The sequence below is a fragment of the Rana temporaria genome, chromosome 1 (assembly GCF_905171775.1).
Source record: "Rana temporaria chromosome 1, aRanTem1.1, whole genome shotgun sequence".
Classification (NCBI taxonomy): Eukaryota; Metazoa; Chordata; class Amphibia; order Anura; family Ranidae; genus Rana; species Rana temporaria.
The window spans coordinates 75681621-75703191 of NC_053489.1; the positions used below are offsets into that span (position 1 = coordinate 75681621).

The following is a 21571-nucleotide window of genomic DNA, read 5'->3' on the forward strand; positions in this document are numbered from 1 at the left end:
CTAAAAAACTTCCATGTGTGCATAGACACATAGGCTAACATAGAGTGCAGTTTATGGCCTTTTTAAAAAAAAAAAAAAAGCCAAAATGCCAATAAACTATAGTTTATCAGCTTCAGTGTGCATGGAGCCTAAGTGCCACCCATGATTATCTTTAGACAACCAAAACATCTGAAACCAAATTTCTATAACAGTGCATCTGTTTTAAAAAAAAAAAAAAAGAAAAGGAGAAGAGGATATCAGTCCATCCAGGTTGAACCAGATGGACTGATGTCTTTATTCAACCTTACCAACTATGATAAAATGCAGTTGCAGTACTTACCTGGAAATACAGCAAGACCTTTATTTACTTCCAGATTTATAACCAGGGTTCTTGCAGTGATACTAAAAATTTGTCTAGGTGCAAAATTCAAACCATCTGTAACCTGGAAGTTGAATCCCCCAGACATTGGTCCTGAAACAAGACCATCAAAGAGAACATCAGCAAGGGTACAACACTGCCTGTTTTACTTCCAAAACGGTATTTAGTAGAACATGGGGTTGATTTACTAAAGGCTAAAAGACTGGGCACTTTGCAAGTGCAGTTTCTCCAGAGCTTAGTAAATGAGGGGAAACTCCACTGATATCCAATCATGTAAAAAGCAAACACGCGTTTTAATTCTTTTTTTTTGCATACGATTAGGTTCTCTTTTAAAAAGTGAAGCTTCACCTCATTTACTAAGCTCTGGAGCAACAGCACAGTCTATTTCCCTGTAGTAAATCCACCCCCATGACTATTTCTTCACTGTAAAAGGGACTGTCACATATCTTTCTTAATTTCCAGTAAATTACATCTTTATTCTCTAAAAATAATTTACACACGTTAACTCGTTAATGACCCTACAATCTATTTTTCATGAAATAGTTGCCACCTCTGTAAGCTCATGGACCGCTGCTTTTTGGGCTCTTTTGTTTGGAATAAGCAACGCAGGTTAGTTTCACTGCTCTATGCTATAGTGCCTAGTCCATCTCAAAAGTGAGCAAGAGAGGGTGGTTATGTTCCTACATATAGCGAGACCATGGAGAACAAACGTAAATATAGGCATATTTTCTATAAAGAGTGGCACTACCCAAATGCTACTATGCTTGTCTAACCAATATTTCACACTGTAGGACACCCATGTCCCTGTAAATCCATCATAAATTAGAAAACATTTTAAATCTTCATTTGCTCACCATTGTGTACAAACACCAGCTGTCCATTATTTATGTGCTGCTGGGTGAAATTGAGAATGCTCCGATCTGGATGGGATTTCAGTGACAGGTGACCATTGCTGGGGGGAGTGATGAAAAACACCAGATCAGCAGGGGAGGTGTCCTTATCTTCAGCCAACAAATCATTAGAAGTCACTTCAGTCACAGAGCCAACCCAGACCTAAAAACACACACAAAACACATGCCTTAATGCAAGGCCAGTCTTCATGGATTAATGGCACATAGCTTTATAACCTACTGTATCCTTCATATTACCAGAGGATTGCCTTTGAAGGAGTCATTAAATTATCTAAATAAAAATGAAGGTATGTTTCAAGGATTGCCTTGATAAAGCCCATTGAATGGCACAATTTTAATAGGTTTGAAGGGTTTAGTATGCGTTTGTCTGTCGCATGCAGAAATCTAACATTTTCTTTCTTCTCATAGCTTAACCAATCCAGCTCCAGAAGATTCTACCCACTTCATGACAAGGCTATTTTTGCTATTCTGCACTGCGCAACTTTAACTGGTGATTGGGTATAACGTTGCATGACAGCACAAACAAAAATTGATTATCCCTCCCCCCCCCCCCCAAATAGAGCTTTCTTATGGTGGTATTTTAACAGCACTGGGTTATTTTTTGCGATCCAAATAAAAAAAGATGGTCAATTTTGTAAAAAAAAAAAAAACAATATTTTTTAGTTATATTTTGGCCAAAATGTATTCTGCTACACACATTTGATAAAACAAAAATCCCAAGAAGTGTATATTGTTGGTGTGAACGTTATAGCATCTACAAACTATGGGATGTATACTGGATTATTGTTTTATATACTACTAATGGCGGCAATCAACTTCTAATGGGACACAATTCACACCCAAACTAAAGTCCATGTGCCATCATATAAACTTTGTTTTTAAAACATAACAGTCTGTGACTGGACGGCAAAAACAAATTGTGTAAATAGAAGTGGGATTCCACATGACATCAATGTTGAAGGGAAGACACAGACAATAGACCCACCACCTTTTACTGAGGAGGCTTACCAGAGTGAGAGGACTCAAATGGGCATATTGCTCAATGAGTCAACAAGGCTTATGGTGCAACCACCAAAATATGGGACCTCCACGTCTGGGTTTCAGATCAAGTTGTAAGATAATCCAATTGGTCAAGATATGTCACGAGAAGCAGCCAACTTGTCAGACCAAATCCTATTCAAAATGGCATGACCAAAAAAGAAAATACTCCACATAGTGTGGATTCGTATAAACGTAAAAATGTATTAAAATAAAATTGGAAACATTTAGAAAGTGGATCAAGCGCTTAAAATTTAGGTTTGTGGGTAATGTAATGACATCAGCAGGGCTCGACCCCACGCGTTTTATCTAAAGAGACATCTGGGGTGATGTCGATCCACTTTCTAAACGTGAGTTTTTCCAATTTTCTATTAATACATTTTTACGTTTATATGGAGAGAACCAAGGGTTCGGGTGGCCGCATTGCTGGATCGTGGGACAGGTGATTTTTTTGTTTATTAAAAGTTAGCAGCTACAATTTTTTCTGAAAGGCCAATTTAAGTGATGGGGTCTACCCTATATCTGGCTTCCTCTAAGCTAGCCTCTTTCAAACATCAAAACCCCAGTAAGACTAGTGATGGTCAGTTTTGCTAATCTAGATGGTCGCTTTATTTTTTGTAATATTTTAAAATATATCTTTATACATCATATTTCTTTGCAAAGGGCTCTGCAATTAGGTTCTCTGCCACTAGATGGCGTATGTGTACTCCCTCTTTCTCATACTACCCAACCTTATATTTGTCACTCTTTCATGCTATCATAACTCATGGACCCAATAACGCTGGACACATACAAAAAATAATCAGGTCCGGCACCCTTAGAGCTTGTAGCTGTACAACTTTGTTGGGTATCAGTGATTGACTGTTGGCGCTATATAAATCCTGAATAATAATAATAATAAAAATGTGGCTGTTATATTGTATACTGTTTGGCTTCGTTGCTACCTACTTGCACCACCGGGGCTGTGCCCCTGATTTGATGCGCTATTGTGCTTTTTTTGTCAAACTTATCCTGTTACAAATTTTCTTTTTATATACAGTATTTCTTGTACCTGTTCTTTCTCAGTAAAATATTTGAGCAAGGAGTATATAAAGATTTATTTAGTTGTGCATATATACTGAAATGTATTAATTTTTAGGCATTTCATACTTTGCCATGACGTTTTTGGAACTCTTTATAATGCCATGTGCCCCGTACACACGACCTGTCAGGAAAAAAAAAACGATGGCTTTCCCGACGGGATTCCGCATCTAGCTTGTCTTGCGTACACACGGTCACACAAAATTTCCAACTGTCAAAAACGCAGTGACGTACAACACTACGACGAGCCGAGAAAAATGAAGTTTAATGCTTCTAAGCATGCACGGGGAAAAAAAGAAAAAAAGAGATCCTGCTTTCTTTTTTTTCTTCTCTGCAGTTTTCCTGTGGGAAAAAAGTCAGATGGAGCATACACAGGGTCAGGATTCCCAACAAAAAGCTCTCATCTGAGTTTCTCCGATGGAAAAAACATTAGGCATGGAATGCCGAATTACATATATACAAATTTACTTATTGGACATTTTAAATTTTAGTAGGGCTGTTACTGATCAAAATGTTTGTTCGATCAATTGTTTTTTTTTTAATCGATTAATCGACTAATTTCGATTAATTATAACGCACATACAGATCCAACTAGTTTTAGCTGATCTCCTTGCAGGCTGATTCCCAGTGCAGCTACCAACCACTGGAAAAATGGATAGCAGGATACAAAAAACACACAAAGGCAGCGCTCGATGGGAATAGCATTAAAACTTTTATAGTCTTCAAGTAGGTAACCAAATAAATATTGCACTGGAGATAAAATTGATGTAGCTACATAAACTGTAAAAATGGTGCGAGAAATACCAAACGGTAGCAAAAGCAGTCATAAAAACATGTACCCAAGTATGATACTGGTATAAAAATGTGTACAAAGATACCACTGCTGAATCCAGATGAGGAGAGGTTAACATCAGCCCGTCGGCATGTAGATGTCCCATGAAGGGAATTCTCACAACTCCCAGTGGATTGCTGTAGAATCCCAGGTTGATAGAGGGAAGTTATGGAGTGAAGTGTAACAGCCCTTGCGTGTGGCAGATAGTAAGGTCCTGCCGGCATGCAGATATGAAGGCACAGCAAAGGAGCCCTTCAGATGGACACGGCAAGCCCCGCCGGTGTCTGTGACTTCACCGGATCTCCAACAGAGCTCCCTGAAGGCCCAGAAGCCGGCGGAGAGGTGAGTACCAATCAAAAGAATTTTAAAATCGATCAAAAATATTTTGATCGATCAAAAAAATTAAAGATTAATCGATTAATTAAAAGTTAATTTGCACAGCCCTAAATTTTAGCCCTAAATTTTAGTAATATAATTTTACTCTTACTGGGGTTTGATGTCTATGATTTATAAGATTATATTTTGATGTACGATTTGTTATTCGTTTCACAAAAATTTTAAGAATATTATACAAAATTGAAAACGTTACTGTGGGACAATGCAATGCATAGTATTAGGGTGCAGTCTCTTCTCTGTTTTACATACTTACTAGAAATATGTTGCTGGATGTTATCACTGGGTATTCATCATTTATGGGTATAACAGACACAAATATGGACCGCGGGAGACTTTGTTTGGAAACTTCTGTATTGTTCAAAAGTATTGTAAAATTATCCTGCAATGTTTCACTACCATCATGGGCATAAAAGATCAGTTCCTGCTCCACCTTAAAAAAAACAAAAAAGAGAAATTACTTGTGTATAGTAATTACATTTGTGAGAAGTAAACCATAGTCCAGTTATATATTCCTTCAAAATAATTTGAGGAGGAAGTAAACCCCCCTGTATTGTTTGCACCTATAGGTAAGCCTATAATAATGGTTACCTGTAGGTACTGAAAATATATCCTAAACTTGCACCATTTAGAAGATATTAACTGTATACGCCGCCGATGACGTCTTTTGACGCATGCACTCTGAATGAACAGCGACCAGTGCCGTTTCTTCAGAGCCCTGTGCTGTGACCGGTGCAATGTTGCCAACCTACCAGATTGAAATTTGTTGGCATGACACCCGAAATTTACTGGCGCACCCCCGTTTTTATTGGCATTTCATAAAAGTTACTAAATTACATTTTTAGGTGCAAATTTCAGTATTTAAGCTACAAACAAGTACACTAGGCAAATAGCAATGTGATTTAAGGTAAAAAAAAAAACATTTTTTTTATTTTCGATATAATAATGACAAATTATCCCTCTGCCACCGACACCCCCTGCCTTCACTCCCCCCTCTGCGGTGCCACAATCTCCCTCTGCCTCCAATCTCCCCAAGGCCCCCTGCCTTCACCCCCCTCTGCGGTGCCACAATCTCCCCCTGCCTCCACCCCCCCTCTGCGGTGCCACCGCAGCCACCATCACCCCCTGCCTCCAATCTCCATGCGCAGTTCCAAGCCAAACTAATCTCGTCTATTTTTACTGGCACATTCCCGCAACCACGGACATTTACAAACGGGGGAAAAAAGTGCCAGTTTTTACGAACTGTCCGTAAAAATACGGACGGTTGGCAACACTGGACCGGTGGCTCATGGGAGTGATGTCACGTGGCTTCGGCCAGTCAAACAGCCGAAGTGGGCGGACCCGGAAGGAAGATGGGCAAAGATGGATGCGGCCTCCAGCGGTGACAACGATGGCTTTGTTTGCAGGCAAGTTTCCTCCAGACAGCTGTAGAACAGTTTCGTTTTTCCTACAAATATTATAGCTCCTGCTGTACCTAAAGCCTGTTACACACTAACTTTTTTTTTCATACAACCCAGTGAGCTGAAGGAAAAAAAAAAAAAAAGACAGAAGAACCCCGGAAGGAGATCCTGTACTAACAATTCGATGTTAGTAAGTGACCTCCCCCACCGAGTTAGTGTTCTGACACGAGGACGGCCTCCTTGCCAGAATGTTCTCATGCCCTTTCGACAGGCTTCTGTTGGATCACCTGCTGTACACACAGGCCGGATGTTTACCAGTCTATTGAACCAGCCAATGCCACCTGACATTTGGCCTGTGTGTACGGCCCTTAACCTCTTGACCACTGGGCACTTAAACCCCCTTCCTAACCAGACCAAATTTTCAGCTTTCGGTGCTCTCACAATTTGAATGACAATAACTCAGTCATACAACATTGTGTCCATCTGAAATTTTTGTCCTTTTTTTCCCACAAATAGAGCTTTCTTTTGGTGGTATTTGATCACCTCTGGGTTTTTTATTTTTTGCGCTATTAAAGAAAAAACACTGAAAATTCTGTAAAAATAAAAAAAAAATTCTCGTTTCTGTCATATTAGCAGGTATTGCAGAGTATTGGGGGTATTGCAGAGTATGGGGGGTATTGCAGAGTATTGGTGTTATTTCAGAGTATTGGTGTTATTGCAGAGTATTGCGCAGGGAGGGATGGCTGGATCTGTGACTGCATTTGTCACAGATCTAGCCCACAGCAGCTGCTGCTGCTTCCGCTCTCCCCCCTCTCCTCTCACACTGTACCGATCGGTACAGAGAGGAGAGGGAAAAACCGGCGTCATGACATGACCCCGGTTTGTTTACAAGTGATCGCTCCGTCATTTGACGGAGCGATCACATGGTAAATGGCCGCTATCAGCGGCAATTTACTGCGATCTGTGATGCGCGGGTCTTCTAGACCCGGCGCTCACAGATGATTCCGGAGCGCGCCCCAGGGGGCGCGCGAGTGAAGGATTCTTGTAAGACCGCTGCGCAAATACTGTGCGACAGAAAGTATTGCAACTACCGCCATTTTATTTTCTAGGGTGTTAGGATAAAAAATATTTATATATTGTTTGGGCGTTCTAATTAGAGGGAAGGAGATGGCAGTGAAAACACATGGGAAGCTCCATTAGTCTTGTCATGCCAACGACCACCACAAGATGGCGCCAGATCACAGAAGAAAGCATAGGCCTGCAGAAGGCCGCGGCCTGACGCGATCGCGTGGAGGTGGGGCGCACGGAGACACAGAATGGGGTATCCTGTGTCTCCGTGAGCCCCCACCTCCCCGTGATCGCGTCCGGCCGGTAATTGAGGCCGTGTCTTTGCGGCCTTCTGCAGGCCTATGCTTCCTTCCACAGGCGTCAGGTCGCCAATTCTAGTCGCAATTGCGACCTAATGCCCAGACTTCGTCAAGCCTGGAGCCTCTATATTATTTTTCCCCAACACAGTTTTTTTTGGTTTGTTTTTTCCTTAATTACACCAAAAACATGACCTTAGAGTTTCAATTTGGAAATTACCTGTTTTTTGGTAAAAGTAGATAACTCTATTCCAGGAAATCTAGTGTTTTCAATTCGGCCATGAGCAGGGGGGTCAACCAGAACAAACTCATAATTGTAATTATGGAAATGTTTGCTAGGTATATGCAGGTATTCCTGTGTCAAGGCTTTGGATGCCCCTTCCTTGACAGTAATATTTTGAACCTCCAGTGGAATCTGAATTGGGATTATGTCTACAGACACGGTTATGCCCATGATCTCCCGAACACCGTTGGTCACATCTAAAGTAAAGTTGTCTTGCAATTGGCCAGCCTCAGTTTGCACATACTGAATATCACCATTGTTAATATCTTCCTGTGTAAACACCATCACAGCCAGGTCATCGGGAAAACGGTGTATCAGGGACTCAAGTCTGCGTATATATCCATATCTCGGCAGCGTGACCACAGTGAAAACCATTTCACCAGGGGCGTTATCCTCATGGACAACCTAAATTAGAGAAAATATAAAATATCAGAGCTACATAATGTCTGAATATACAGTATTCCAACCAAAGTTCTTAATTTAGATGCTGATAAAGACTTGCAATCATTGAAGCATTCTTGAGTGTTATTTATGGCCTGTGGCAAGGGGGTTTGGACTTCTGCAAATATGACCTGCTTTCTAAAATACTTTGCACTACAAGTGCACTTGGAAGTGCAGTTACTTTAGGCTGGGTTCACACCATTGTGAATTGGATTTGGGATCCCCACATCCAGTTCGCAATAGCAGGAGACTGACTGGCTCTCTATGGAACTGGTCCACATATCTCCACAGCAGGTCCAGTGCATTTTTCAGAAAAACGGTGCGTCTTTTGGTCAGTTTCAGTTGCGAATTTAGCCCCTGAAATGAGGGGGACTGCACTTCCAAGTGCACTTGTAGTGCAAAGTGGATTTTCCTTTAGTTGAAAAAAAATAAATGAAAGACACAAGTTCATCTAGTTCAACCATAAAAACAAAAGAAAACATACAATCCGATATACACAATCCTATACCCACATTTGATTCAGTACAGCGCCGTGAGAGACGTGAGTATAAGCAGAGGGGGGCATTTTCAGCACAAAAAAGGTGCTGAAAAACTTGGCTTATATTCGAGTATATACGGTATATATTAAAGAATCCAGACCTTTAACCACCCTGGCGGTATGATTATTTCAGATGTTAGGTGCTGAAAGCGGTACCATTATTTTGCATGGAAATTTGGCGTTTTACAAAGTAGGCCTGTAATTCTTAAGAATAACTCACTTAAATCTGTCCAAACCAGAGTCTAGTAGACATCTCGGGTATGATAAAGTTTGAAACACAAAATCATAAATATTATAGCAAATAATACATTTAATAGTAATGCTTTTTATTCAATACATTTTAGTAAATAATATAAATCAAAAACACTGAAATTTCTTTGGTCAAACAAGGGTGCAATATTAGTAGTCATATTGCTTCAGTAAACGTCTCGGGTATGGAAAATTTTAAAACATGAGCACAAAGTCCAACGTCATAATAGAAACTTTTTTTTTTTCCTGCCAGTGTCGTCACGCTTGGAGCAGCAAACCACACACATCCTTGTGGGTGCATACTTATTTTGCGTTGGTGGAATGTGGTCCATAAAGTGACGACCAGTCAGGCATTCCAGGTTCACAGTGCCAGCAGCAGGACTTTCAGATCCGTTTACAGTCGTTGGCATTTAGTGCTTCAGATGAGTCTGGGCATTTAAAACCTTTGAAATTGACATCACCTGGTCTTCCCAAACGATGATTGAGAACAATCCATGACACTGGCAGGTCTCAGCTTTGCAAAGGGGGCAGTGCATGCTATAAATTCTGCAGGGTACCCAAACTTTTGCAGACGCCATTTTTTTGTTTTCTGTAATTTTGAAAGTGCAAATGATGGAAATAAAATCTAACTGACATATAAGAATGTCTAATCTGTAATTTGATGCCTTTTGGAGATTTTTCCATCTTTCCTTGGCTTCGTTCTGCACATTAATACAAATTTTTACCTGGGGTGCCCAAACTTTCGATCCCCACTGTACCTTCGGCAACCTTCCAAACAACGTCCGCATGAACCATAGGCCTGTGACTTTTTTTTCAAGAGAATTAATGCATTCCACAGGCACTGTTCCAGAAGATGCCTGAAGATTTTTTTGTAATATTTTTTTGTTGCTTCCTCATCGCAGGATAAAAAGGTCATGGCCTGGTCAGCTCTGTCCACACCTCCCATGGTATTGTTGAAATCCAACACGACTTGGGGCTTGGTTATGTCTTTTCCACCTTTGGTGTGTACCATTACAGTAGAGGTGTTGTGAATGGTACTCATTAGGCACACACCTTTTTTGTCCCGCCATCTCAGTGCCATCATTTTTCGATTCTGCCAGGCATTTTTCCTGCCTTGAGCTTTTTATTGCCAAAGGTTGGCGGCATCCCATGCCGGTTAGCCCCAACGGTCCCATATGCATCAGTCTTGTTCAGTAAAAGGAACTCTGGAGAAGTATAAAAATGGTCTGTGATGACACAGTAGCCCCGACTCAGCAATGGTGCAATCAAAGAAAGAACTAAAGCGGTTGCCATTCCATAACTGCTGAATCGTTCACTGAATTTGGTCCCTTTCCCGGTGTATAGGACCGAATTCAAAATGTACCCAGTGCTGGATTTACACAGCATGAATGATTTTATGCCAAATTGTGCTTGCTTTGACGCGATAAACTGTATCCAGCTGAGTCTTCCTTTGTAGGCCATTAGACTTTCGTCAATACTTATGTCTCTGTCTGGAACATAGGTCTGCTGGAAATTCTTTACGATTATTTGATAAACCTCACAATTTTTTTTTCAGTTTTGGAGCTGGATGAGAACTCTCAAAGTCTTCATTATTTGCAAAGTGCAAATATTTAATTATGAGTGAAAATTTGTATTCCGACATAACTGTGCCAAAAAAAAAGGAGTGGCTAGTAACTTGTTGGTGGTCCAATACCACTTCTGCAGGGGTTTCCCCACCACTCCCTGAAGAATAATTATGCCCAGAAATTTCCAGATGTCCTCTCGGGTCACTGGTTCCCACTTTCTTCTCCTGGAAAACCTCTGATGGGTAGCAGCTTGTTCCTCCTGGTATCGATTTGTCTCCAAAACAATTTTTTCAATGACCTCATTGGTCAAAAAGAGTTGGATGTATGCCAAGGGGATGTCATCCTCAACATCCACTTTGATAGCAGGCGCTCCTGTAAAACGGAAATCTTGGGGGCGCTACGTGCTCCGTACCGCAGTCAATCGAGCACCAAGTCCGCACATCGCTGGGCACAGTCGCAGGATCGTCGCTAAAATCGCTTTCTGTGGCTGATGACGAACTTCCCCACGAGTTGCTATCATTCTACTCTGCAAGCAATTCTGCATCACTGTCGCTGTCTTCCAGCAGGTCATATACCACTTTTGAGGTGGGGGCGTGCTTTTTTGGATGCCATGGTCGCTGTGCAGTTTACAGACACCAAGTACAGTAAAACTGCAGACAAGGGCACTGGAGAAAGCACTGGGGGGCAATCCAAGGTCAATATATTTAATTTTGTATTGTAATCCAATAGGATGACATTGTATCAGTGTGTTTGTACTTTTATACATTTCAATTTGCCGCCGCTTCCGCCCTCCCGCGACGCTCAGAGGAAAGGGAATCGGGGGAACACAGTGCATCGGGGCGAAAGATCCGGCCGCTGTACACTGCGGAAATACATTGCGAGATAAGGCAAGTAACCTCTTCCAGGATCCAGCGATGCAATCGGGGTTACCGATAATGGCACTGAAATTCCACCCCTAGCCACACTCGGGAATACCACTAGGCTGGTTAAAGCAATCTACTGAGCTGGCCAGAACCACCTCTGGAGGGAGTCTATTCCACATTTTCACAGCTTACGGTGAAGAAACCTTTCCGTATTTGCAGATGACATCTTTTCCTCTAGGTGTAAAGAGAATATCCTTGTCCTCTGATGACCTAAAAGTGAAGAACTCAACACCAAGTTCACTATATAGACCACTTATGTATTTGTACATGTTCATCATACCCCCTTAATCTCCTCTTCTCAAGAGAGAATACATTTAGTTCCTCTAATGTTTCCTCATAGCTGAGCGCCTGATACATACCTCTTGCATCTGAGATCAGTTTAAGAAGCTTCTGAGATTATTCAGAATTAATTGACAGGAGAATTTGGAATAAAGTTCATCTGATCTGCATGCGCATGATTCTGATTTTACCTCAGAAGAGGTATCAATGCTTTTGCATTGACAAGAACTGGTAGAAAATCAGTTTTGACAGAAAAAAAAACACAACACAATAGATGAAGGTGCTAAAAGTAGTTACTGGCAACCACAAAAAGAACCATGTGTTTTAGACAAATTACTGGCTTTATGCTTGGTAAATATAGATTTTGTAATATTAATATATAAATATTATGTGTCACTAAACCCACATGATAGAAACCTATCAATAAATGGTGTATTACATGCTGTTCATACTCAAGTCACTATGAGATTTATTTTCTGTATTCTGAAAAAAACCTGGTTGATCCTGCTGCTCTCTACCACCACCACCCTCTGTTCAAGTCCCAAATTGAGCTAGGAATTTTGCAGCTGTGAGGGCAAATCTGCACAGGCTCAATATTTCTTTCTATGCTGAGCAAATCCTCCTATATTCCTATGTATATTTATAAACAATATTTCACCCATAATCCCCATGCAGAAAAATGATATGCATATTCATGTTAGAGATGGGTTTAATTTATTCCTATATAAACAATATTCCACCCTCAATCCCCATGTAGAAAAATTATATGCATATTATCAGAAATGTATTTATTATATTCATATGTATATTTATAAACACTATTTCACCCATAATCCCCATGTAGAAAAATAATTATATGCATATTCATAGAAATGGGTTTAATATATTCATATTTATAAACAATATTCCACCCATAATCCCCATGTAAAAAAAAAAAATATGATATGTATATTATCAGTAATGGGTTAAATATGTTCATTGTCAGGAGTTAACATGATATCACTCCCATAAACCCCATGAGAAATAATAATTCAACCCATATACAGGTCAAATATAATTTACTATGATCCTGTTGTACAGCTGCATAACAAAAAAAAAAACAAAAAAACAGCAAGTTAACAGTTCAACATTAGCAACTGCTTCTTGCAACATTGTATCAAGCACAGCAGGAAAGAATAATATATTTTTTAGAAACAACAGAGTCATTACCATATATATGTGTATACAGTGCACTGACATCTAGTGAGAGTTCTCAGTATTGCAGCCAATAATCCAATCATCCCAATATGCAGTTTAGTAAGTCCCAAAAAGGGAAAAGGGAATCAATGTGTATGGCAATGGTAATAAAACTATAAGCAAGTGAGATAAGGGAGAGCTATAGACTGGAGGGAGGGGATGATAGTCAAAGAGGGGGTCATAAAACTAATATATTATGTTCTTAATTAAAACATAAAATCAACTTACAACTTGTTTTCCAGCTCTCCACCTTGCTCCTTAAAAACCATAAAGCAAGTGCAACAGCCCGATACTTTGACTATTTTAGGTTTCTTTATACATCACCAATGATAGTTAGGGGTAATACCCTGCAACATGTCCATACAATATGCAACTGTCTCACACATTACATTTTATGAAGATTCTTAAAAGAAATCCATATAATAAAAGAGCTTTATTTACTTCACATCAAGCAGAACAAAACCCTTTCATCCTTTTACAGTTCAAGACGATGGGGGTTATTTCCCAAAGGCAAGTCCACTTTTCACTACAAGTGCACTTAAAAGTGTACTGCAAGTGCAGTCGCTGTAGATCTGAGGGGGACATGCAAGGAAATTAAAAACAGAATTTTGGCTTGCACATGATTGGATGATATAATCAGCAGGGCTTCCCCTCATTTCAGATCTTCCCCTCAGATCTACAGCAAGTGCACTTGTAGTGCAAAGTGGATTTGCCTTTAGTAAATTAAAGGATCAGTAAAGGAAAACAATTTTTTGGCTGAAATGACTGTTTACAGGGTATAGAGACTGTGGGGCAGATCCACAAAGATCTGCACCGGCGCAGCGTATCTAAGATACGCTACGCCGCCGCAACTTACTTGGCTTTGTTTAAAATCCACAACGAATTTGTGCCGGAAGTTACGGCGGTGTAGTGCAGGGGTTGACAAATTTGCTTGGAATCTAGGAGCCAGCTAAAAAAGTTAGGAGCCAGAAAACGCGCCCCGTCCCGGCGAGCTTGCGCGCAGAAGCGAACACATACGTGAGCAGCGCCCGCATATGTAAACGGTGTTCAAACCACACATGTGAGGTATCACTGCAATTGGTAGAGCGAGAGCAATAATTCTAGCCCTAGACCTCCTCTGTAACTCAAAACATGCAACCTGTAGATTTTTTTAAACGTCGCCTATGAAGATTTTAAAGGGTAAAAGTTTGTCAGCATTCCACGAGCGGACGCAATTTTGAAGCGTGACATGTTGGGTATGAATTTACTCGGCGTAACATTATCTTTCATAATATAAAAAAAATGGGGATAACTTTACTGTTGTCTTATTTTTTTAATTAAAAAAAGTGTAATTTTTTCCCAAAAAAGTGCGCTTGTAAGACCGCTGCTTAAATACGGCATGACAGAAAGTATTGCAACGATCGCCATTTTATTCTCTAGGGTGTTAGGATAAAAAAATATATATAATGTTTGGGGGTTCTAATTAGAGGGAAGAAGATGGCAGTGAAAATAGTGAAAAAGTACATTAGAATTGCTGTTTAACTTGTAATGCTTAACTTGTAATACCAACGGCTCACCACCAGATAGCACCAGCTCACAAAAAAAAATTTTTGCCCCCCTTCCAAGCCCTGGCGTAGTGTATTTCTTGCGGCGTAAGGGCGCGGAATTCAAATGCGGCAGGTAGGGGCGTGTTTAATTTAAATGAAGCGCGTCCCCGCGCCGAATGAACTGCGCATGCGCCGTCCCTAAAATTTCCAGACGTGAATTGCGCTAAATGACGTCGCAAGGACATCATTGGTTTTGACGTGAACGTAAATGGCGTCCAGCCCCATTCACGGACGACTTACGCAAACGACGTAAAATTTTCAAAATTAGACGCGGGAACGACGGCCATACTTAACATTGAGTACGCCACCAGATAGCAGCTTTAACTATACGCCGGAAAAAGCTGAACGGAAACGACGTAAAAGAATGCGACGGCCGCTCGTACGTTCGTGGATCGTCGGAAATAGCCAATTTGCATACTCGACGCGGATTACAACGTTAACGCCACCCAGCGGCCGCCGGAAAAATGCATCTTAGATCCGACAGCGTACTAAGGCGTACGCCTGTCGGATCTAAGGCCCCATTCACACCTAGGCGTTTTTACGCCTGAAGCGCACTGCTCACAAACGCCAGAGGGGAGAATTAACATTATTCCCTATGGTGACTGTTCACACATGAACGCCTGAACGCCCAAACGCCTGTCGCGCGAAGCTCAAACAAGTCCCGGACCTTTTTTTGTCGCGCGAATCGCGCGACAGCGGCGTTTGAGCGTTTTTTTTTTTCCCATAGAAAGTAATGGGAAACGCGCGTATTGAGCGTATCGCGCGACAAGGGGCGTTTGCTATGGACGTTTCGTCGCTTTAATCAATAGAACTTGTCGCCCATGCAGAAGATTTAAAAAAATCTACCAACATAGCAACAAGTGATGAAAGGATGATAATTTTTCCTATTGGCTAAAATAAGAAACGCCGAAGTACAAAAACGTCGCACGACGCTGTATGCAAACGCGCAAATAAGCATGAATACGCGCGAAAAAAAACGCCCGAAAAAACGACCGAACGCCCTACGCTCAGGTGTGAATGCAGCCTAACACAGATGCCGTCGTATCTTGTTTGGTGGATACCAAAACAAAGGTACGACGCGCAAAATTTGAAATTACGCGGCGTATCAACAGATACGCCGGCGTAATTTCTTTGAGGATCTGCCCTATAATAGTTAACTGATAACTTTTAAAAATAGATAAAAATCAATCATATAATGTGCCTGCAGTTTCACTTTCGTTTTTAATCTAGTTTCATGTTTCTGTGAAGTACAGAGACACACAGAACAAAAAAACAAACACAGGGCAGTGTTTGTTTTAAATGAATCTGATTGGTTCTGAGGGTTTTTAGACACACAGTAATCACACCTTCTTGATCAGGGACCACAGAGAGAAGCTCCCATTAGTTTTTTCATAAGGAAACAGACAAGCAGGAAGTGTGGAGATCAGAGAAGGATTACAGCAACTTCAAAGCAAAAACGAACAATGAGGACATGAAACCAGGATTGCAGTAAGGTAAAGGAAGCTATTTAGCTAAAAAAAAAAAAAATGTTCCTTTAGTGTCCCTTTAACCCCAATGCCATCTTGGCCTCTATTTAGATGTGCACTTGCCATGTACTGCACACAAGACCAGCTATGACACTGAGCATTTGAGGGCTTGAGGTTCCAGTTGAGGGCAGACATATATGTGAACTGGCAACTATGACAGTTATGACCAGAGGCATGCCTTGAAAGTAACGGCTTTGGGAAAAACTTAGGTTTTGTTCTTCATTAATACTATCTATTCATAAAAGCAATGCAGTATCTACAAGTGGTACCACTTCCCTCTGTTCTCCAGCGTTCCAATACTCCCTGAATATCTAATGGTTAGAGTGGTGAGGGGTGGGATCTGTGTGAGAGAAGCACTGACTGGCTGCCTCTGCCAAAAATGCAAATCGGTATCACTCCCACACACAGATCTAGACCCCTTGCCAAAGCTATAACTGTAGAGATGCTCGCAGGGAAGCATTTTACTGTTACTTATTTTTATGAGCATTTACCAAATGGGAGAAAGAGGTGGGAGTAAATTGACCTTAGGCTACTTTACAATAACCATCCACAAAATGTACTTACTTGCAACTTGTCTTTGTCTATTTTAACCGGCCTTCCTTCTTCGACCATAAGGGACTTGAGGTTTTGTACAGTTGGAAGTTTCTGATGACTTTCCAAATAGACTCGAACTTTAATTTGAACTTCTACAGACAATGTATCAATTTTCACAGTGACAGTAAACGCGTCAGATAGATGATTGCCGTCATTGTGCTTATAAGCCACATGTCCATTTTTCAAGTCTTCATGTGTGAACGATTTTGAAGCCTGTTTTTCTCTAATAATCTTTCCGTGTTTTGGTGGTAGACTTATGCTATAATGAATATCACTCTCACCATTTACATACATGTTTGTTGCAATGCTAAAGTTGGCTGTTGTTATTACTTTATTCTTTCCTTTCTGGACCAACAAACCAGTATTGTTTATTATTTTAATGAAGGGCTCAGACGCTGTAATTTCTAGCAGTGAGGATGTGTAATGTTTTCCATCAGTTACAAATAAGACAAAACGGCCATAGGCCCCGCCCTGGTGAATGAAAAGGACGCGTTTATTCTTCAAGTCATCCTGGGTGAACTGGTAAAGCTTTTTAGAAGTATCATCAGATGAAACAAGATCTCCATTTGGAATACCACGCCTTGTATATAATAACTGTGCATCGTCAAAATCGGTATCAGGATCATGGTAGCACAAGTCTTCCAGTGTTAGTAACCTCTGACCATTTCGGACTACATGAAAAAGTTTATCAACCACACGGATAGGCTTCTCATCATTCTTCAACTCTATGTATATGTTAAAAGTAAATTCAGTCTGAACTGGAATAACACCCAGGTCTGGTGTATCTGATTCAGAAGAAGCAAGAACAACAAAGCCATCTGACAAGGCTTCTGAATCGTCATGGACATACATGAGGCGTTCACCCAAGATATCTTGTGTGGAAAAGGCAGTGATGTTATCATTGCTCGTTAGAGAAGTGGAAAAATTAATCAATTTGAGTTTACCATTGAATGGACTCCTCAAAACCTTGAAGGAAAATGTTTTATTATTTAATGTTTGTGCAAACAGCTCATCTTTTGTTATAAGTTTTGTCTCACCCTCTCCTAATGACAATCCTTTGTTTGTGAGAATGATGCTATTCAAGTCTGCAGTAATAAGTATTCTAAAATTATATAACTTTGATTGTGCATATTTTGTGAATATAAGGAACTTGAAGGAATCTTGAGCATCTTCACGAGGTTGGTCATTTAATTTGTATTCAATACTTCCCTCTATAATATCAATCTGACTGAACACACTATTTGTACTTAAAACCTTATTTTTACTTAGAATATTTCCTTTAGTGGGCACAGATTCTAATTTAAAAAAAATATGTTTATCTTCTATACGAATTCCCTCCACTGTGGCACGTAGGTTGTCAACACCAAAAACAGTCTTCTCTGTGTTCTCAATCTTTAAAGGAATATTTTTAAGCAATGAATATTTAAGCCACTGTACTTTAATTGGAAATATCAATTCTTCACTAGACTTATTGGCTACGGTGATTTTAAATTTAAACTTTTCAATTACATCAGTTTCTTGGATCTCTTTGTATGTATTAAGGTATCGTATTCTATCTCGTTCCAGGGAACGCTGAGTAAAGGAGACTGCTGGCTTCCATTCATTTGCAGAACTTCGTCTCTGGATTTGACCAAACTTTGGCATTTCTGTAACATCAAACTTAATTTCTATGTCCTGGTTTACTGCATTGGTTTCCACTGCCAAGTTACTTGGTTGAAATAAAACATTTCCCCCTTGAATCACTTCAATGCCAGTGTTATTTGCCACTGTAAATTCTAGGGGTATGGCCAAAATTCTCAGCACAACTGTATTACTCACTTTATCACCATCGCTAACTCTTAATACAAGTCGTGAGTTCCTAACTCCACGGTGGACATAATATATGTGGCCTTCAAGCAAATCAGAATAAGAAAACGTGGAAATGGCTTTTTCAGGATCTTTAACATTTTCTAAAAATCCAGCATCTACATTCAAGTTACCAAGGATTACCAGATGTAGGTTCTGTGGCTCAGAGTCCACATCGGAAATATTTATCAGATTTCCAGAAAGGCATTTCTTGGAGTTTTCCAGTAAGGTGAACAAATTTCCTTCTGGCAAAGAAAGCTCTGGGGCATCGTTAGAGGGTGTCACAGTTATATTGAGGACATACAATGTTTCCCCACGAAGATAGGATGGCATCTCATTCTTGCTATTCGTAGTAACAGAAAAGCTAAACTGATCGCTTGATCCTTCTGTGCCATCATGAGTATAGGTAATTCTTCCATGCCACAGGTCTAGCATGGTAAACATACCCTTTTCTTGTGAAGGGACATCAAACTTTAACTGGCCATGTAGTGGGTACTCAATAACCTTAAATAAAATTTGAGACTGACGAATACCAAGCTCCTTAAAATTTAAATTCAATTTTATGTGTTTAGACTGCAGAGTGCCTTTACTACCTTCCTGTACCATCAAATTATTCAGGGTGAGGAAGACATTTTCATTTTTCTTGGTTACCACTGTAGGGACATGAGAAGTAGTAGGAGCTAATGTCAAAAGAACAGTTTTTACTTCCAGTGTTGAAACAGTGCTCAGTGCAGCTTCAGTTTGGCAACCGGGTGAAACATCTTTAGTGGATAGAACATTTCTATATCCAAGCATAACTGAATTCACCTTTATGTTTTTTATACAGCCTTTAAATGATCCTCCTTTTGAATGCTTCCCAGAAAGTGACATCAGACCCAAATGTTTTACATGCTCACGTGAAACATCACTGACACCACCCACATACATGGGACCATGAGTTTTAACACGTGATGGGAGCAAAGCTTTCTCAGTCTTCTCCCCTACTGTAAGATGAAAATGTCTTGATGTGATTTTGAGTTTGATGTAATGCCATTTATTCTCTGTGATTGAACTTGGGAAATCAAGATGTGCTATATTGTTGCCCTTTCCAATGCTGGCTCTTACAACCCAGTCTATTATTTCTAAAGAAATAAAATCTTCGCCTTTCCCCGATTGATACATTAACAAACCTCTTCCAACTGAAGGCTGAAGAAAACATTCCCAGACAGCATCATCCTCCATATTCCAGCGTGGGAAAGTCAAGTATGATTTGGAACTAAATAAACTGATAGGATCCTCTTCACTTATAAAGAACTCATCACTGCATCCTAGAGATACCTCATGAACATTTTTCAAACCAGCATATGGCCTAAGGTTTGACAGTAGATCATATTCATTGAATAGAACATCATCCAGACATCCTCTGAAATAAGCATGCATATCTTTTGCATAAGGGACTTTAAGGCTGCCAAATCCACCAACATAGAGGCCATGCTGCATGTTAAATGTATTGGATCCAAAAACAATATCAGATTTGACATGCGTATCCACTGTAAGGGTAATATTCCCGTCTTCCTGCCTTATTTTGATTAAGTGCCACTCCAAATCATTAAAATGTGGGCCTTGGTCAAAGGAGAACACCAGTTCACCCTTTCCAAAATTCATTTTAACCTGCAAAACATAAAGGGTATTGTTATCTCATATCTACGATCAGACATTATGCTTTCATATGATTAATTCATGATGTACAGTAACTAATCACTGTTCAAATGGATGGATCACAAAGCTGTGATTATTACAACATTTTGAGAATAGCAATAAATAGAAAAGCAGGTACTGCATAAAAAAGGCATCTCATCTTACGGTCAAGTATAGAACGTCAAAATATATCACTGCATAATTTTTGATAAATTACGACTGCAGCCAGGCTATGAAAAATAGGATTTTTATAACAGCTTACCTGTAAAATCCTTTTCTTGGAGTACATCACGGGACACAGAGCTGCATATTCATTACTATGTGGGTTATAAAGTCTACCTTCAGGTGATGGACACTGGTGTAATCAATTAAACAGGAAGTTCCCTCCCTATATAACCCCTCCCCTACTGGGAGTTCCTCAGTTTTTGTAGCAAAGCAATAAGTGTCCCCCAATATCCCCAAACAAGAGGGGTGGGAGCTCTGTGTCCCGTGATGTACTCCAAGAAAAGGATTTTACAGGTAAGCTGTTATAAAAATCCTATTTTCTTTATCGTACATCACGGGACACAGAGCTGCATATTCATTACTATGTGGGATGTCCCAAAGCAATGCTTACTGAGGGGAGGGAGACACCAACAACGCAGACCGCCATCAGACGTGAGGACCTATAATGCTGCCTGCAGCATACTGCGCCAAAAAGCTGCATCCTCTTGCCGTCTTATGTTCACCTGATAGGAGTTAGTGAACGTAAGCACAGATGACCAAGCTGCGGCCTTGAAAATCTGCGTCATAAAGGCTTGGAAATGCATTGCGCATAAAGCGCTTACCATCCTGGTAGGGAGCACCCCCACAAAAAAACAGGGGGAATCCTACTCTAACCACAAGCCTGAATAATAACCTGATGAATCAACCTTAAAAACAGTTGATTTTAGACGCTGCCTGCCCTTTCCTGGGGCCTCCTGGTAGCGCAACAACATCAGTTTTCCGTATCCGAGCAGCCGCTTCAGATAGGCCTAGACCCTTCTTACTCCAACGAGAGAGAGAGTGTAACCATTTTACTAGCTGACCTGAACACTGCCTGCCCATCTAGGGTCTTCTGGCAGCCCAATAAAAACGTCAGCTTTCTATATCTGAAACCTTCAGATAGGTATTTAACTGCTCTCATCTCAATTGAGAGAAAAGCAATAACCTTTCCTTCCGTGAAACAAGGTTTTGAAAAAAGGGAAGGTAAGAATATCTAGATTCAAATGAATACTAGATCCTTCTAGTAAATAAGGTTGGGTGAGGATGAAAATCACTCTACTTGTAAGAATAATTGAGTATGGCTCTATACCAAGAAAGTTGCCAATACTGAAACTCTTGGAGGCTACCACAACCAAGAACACCAATTCCCTTGTTAAAGGATGAAGGGAAATATGGTGCATCGGCCCAAGGAGCTGACCCTGTAAGCCGA

At 40.4% G+C, this 21571-nt stretch overlaps 1 protein-coding gene across 1 annotated transcript in view; it reads right to left on the reverse strand.

The window, feature by feature from the left end:
* The window catches only part of LOC120928253 (chondroitin sulfate proteoglycan 4-like), a 99199-nt gene that overhangs the window by 28884 nt on the left and 48744 nt on the right, over positions 1-21571 (reverse strand). Inside the window, exons 3-7 of the mRNA XM_040339359.1 lie at positions 16567-20091; positions 7597-8064; positions 4869-5045; positions 1213-1411; positions 320-451 (exon numbers count right to left, since the gene is read on the reverse strand). Of these exons, the coding sequence (XP_040195293.1) occupies positions 320-451; positions 1213-1411; positions 4869-5045; positions 7597-8064; positions 16567-20091 (4501 nt within the window). The remainder of the gene's footprint in view (positions 1-319; positions 452-1212; positions 1412-4868; positions 5046-7596; positions 8065-16566; positions 20092-21571) is intronic.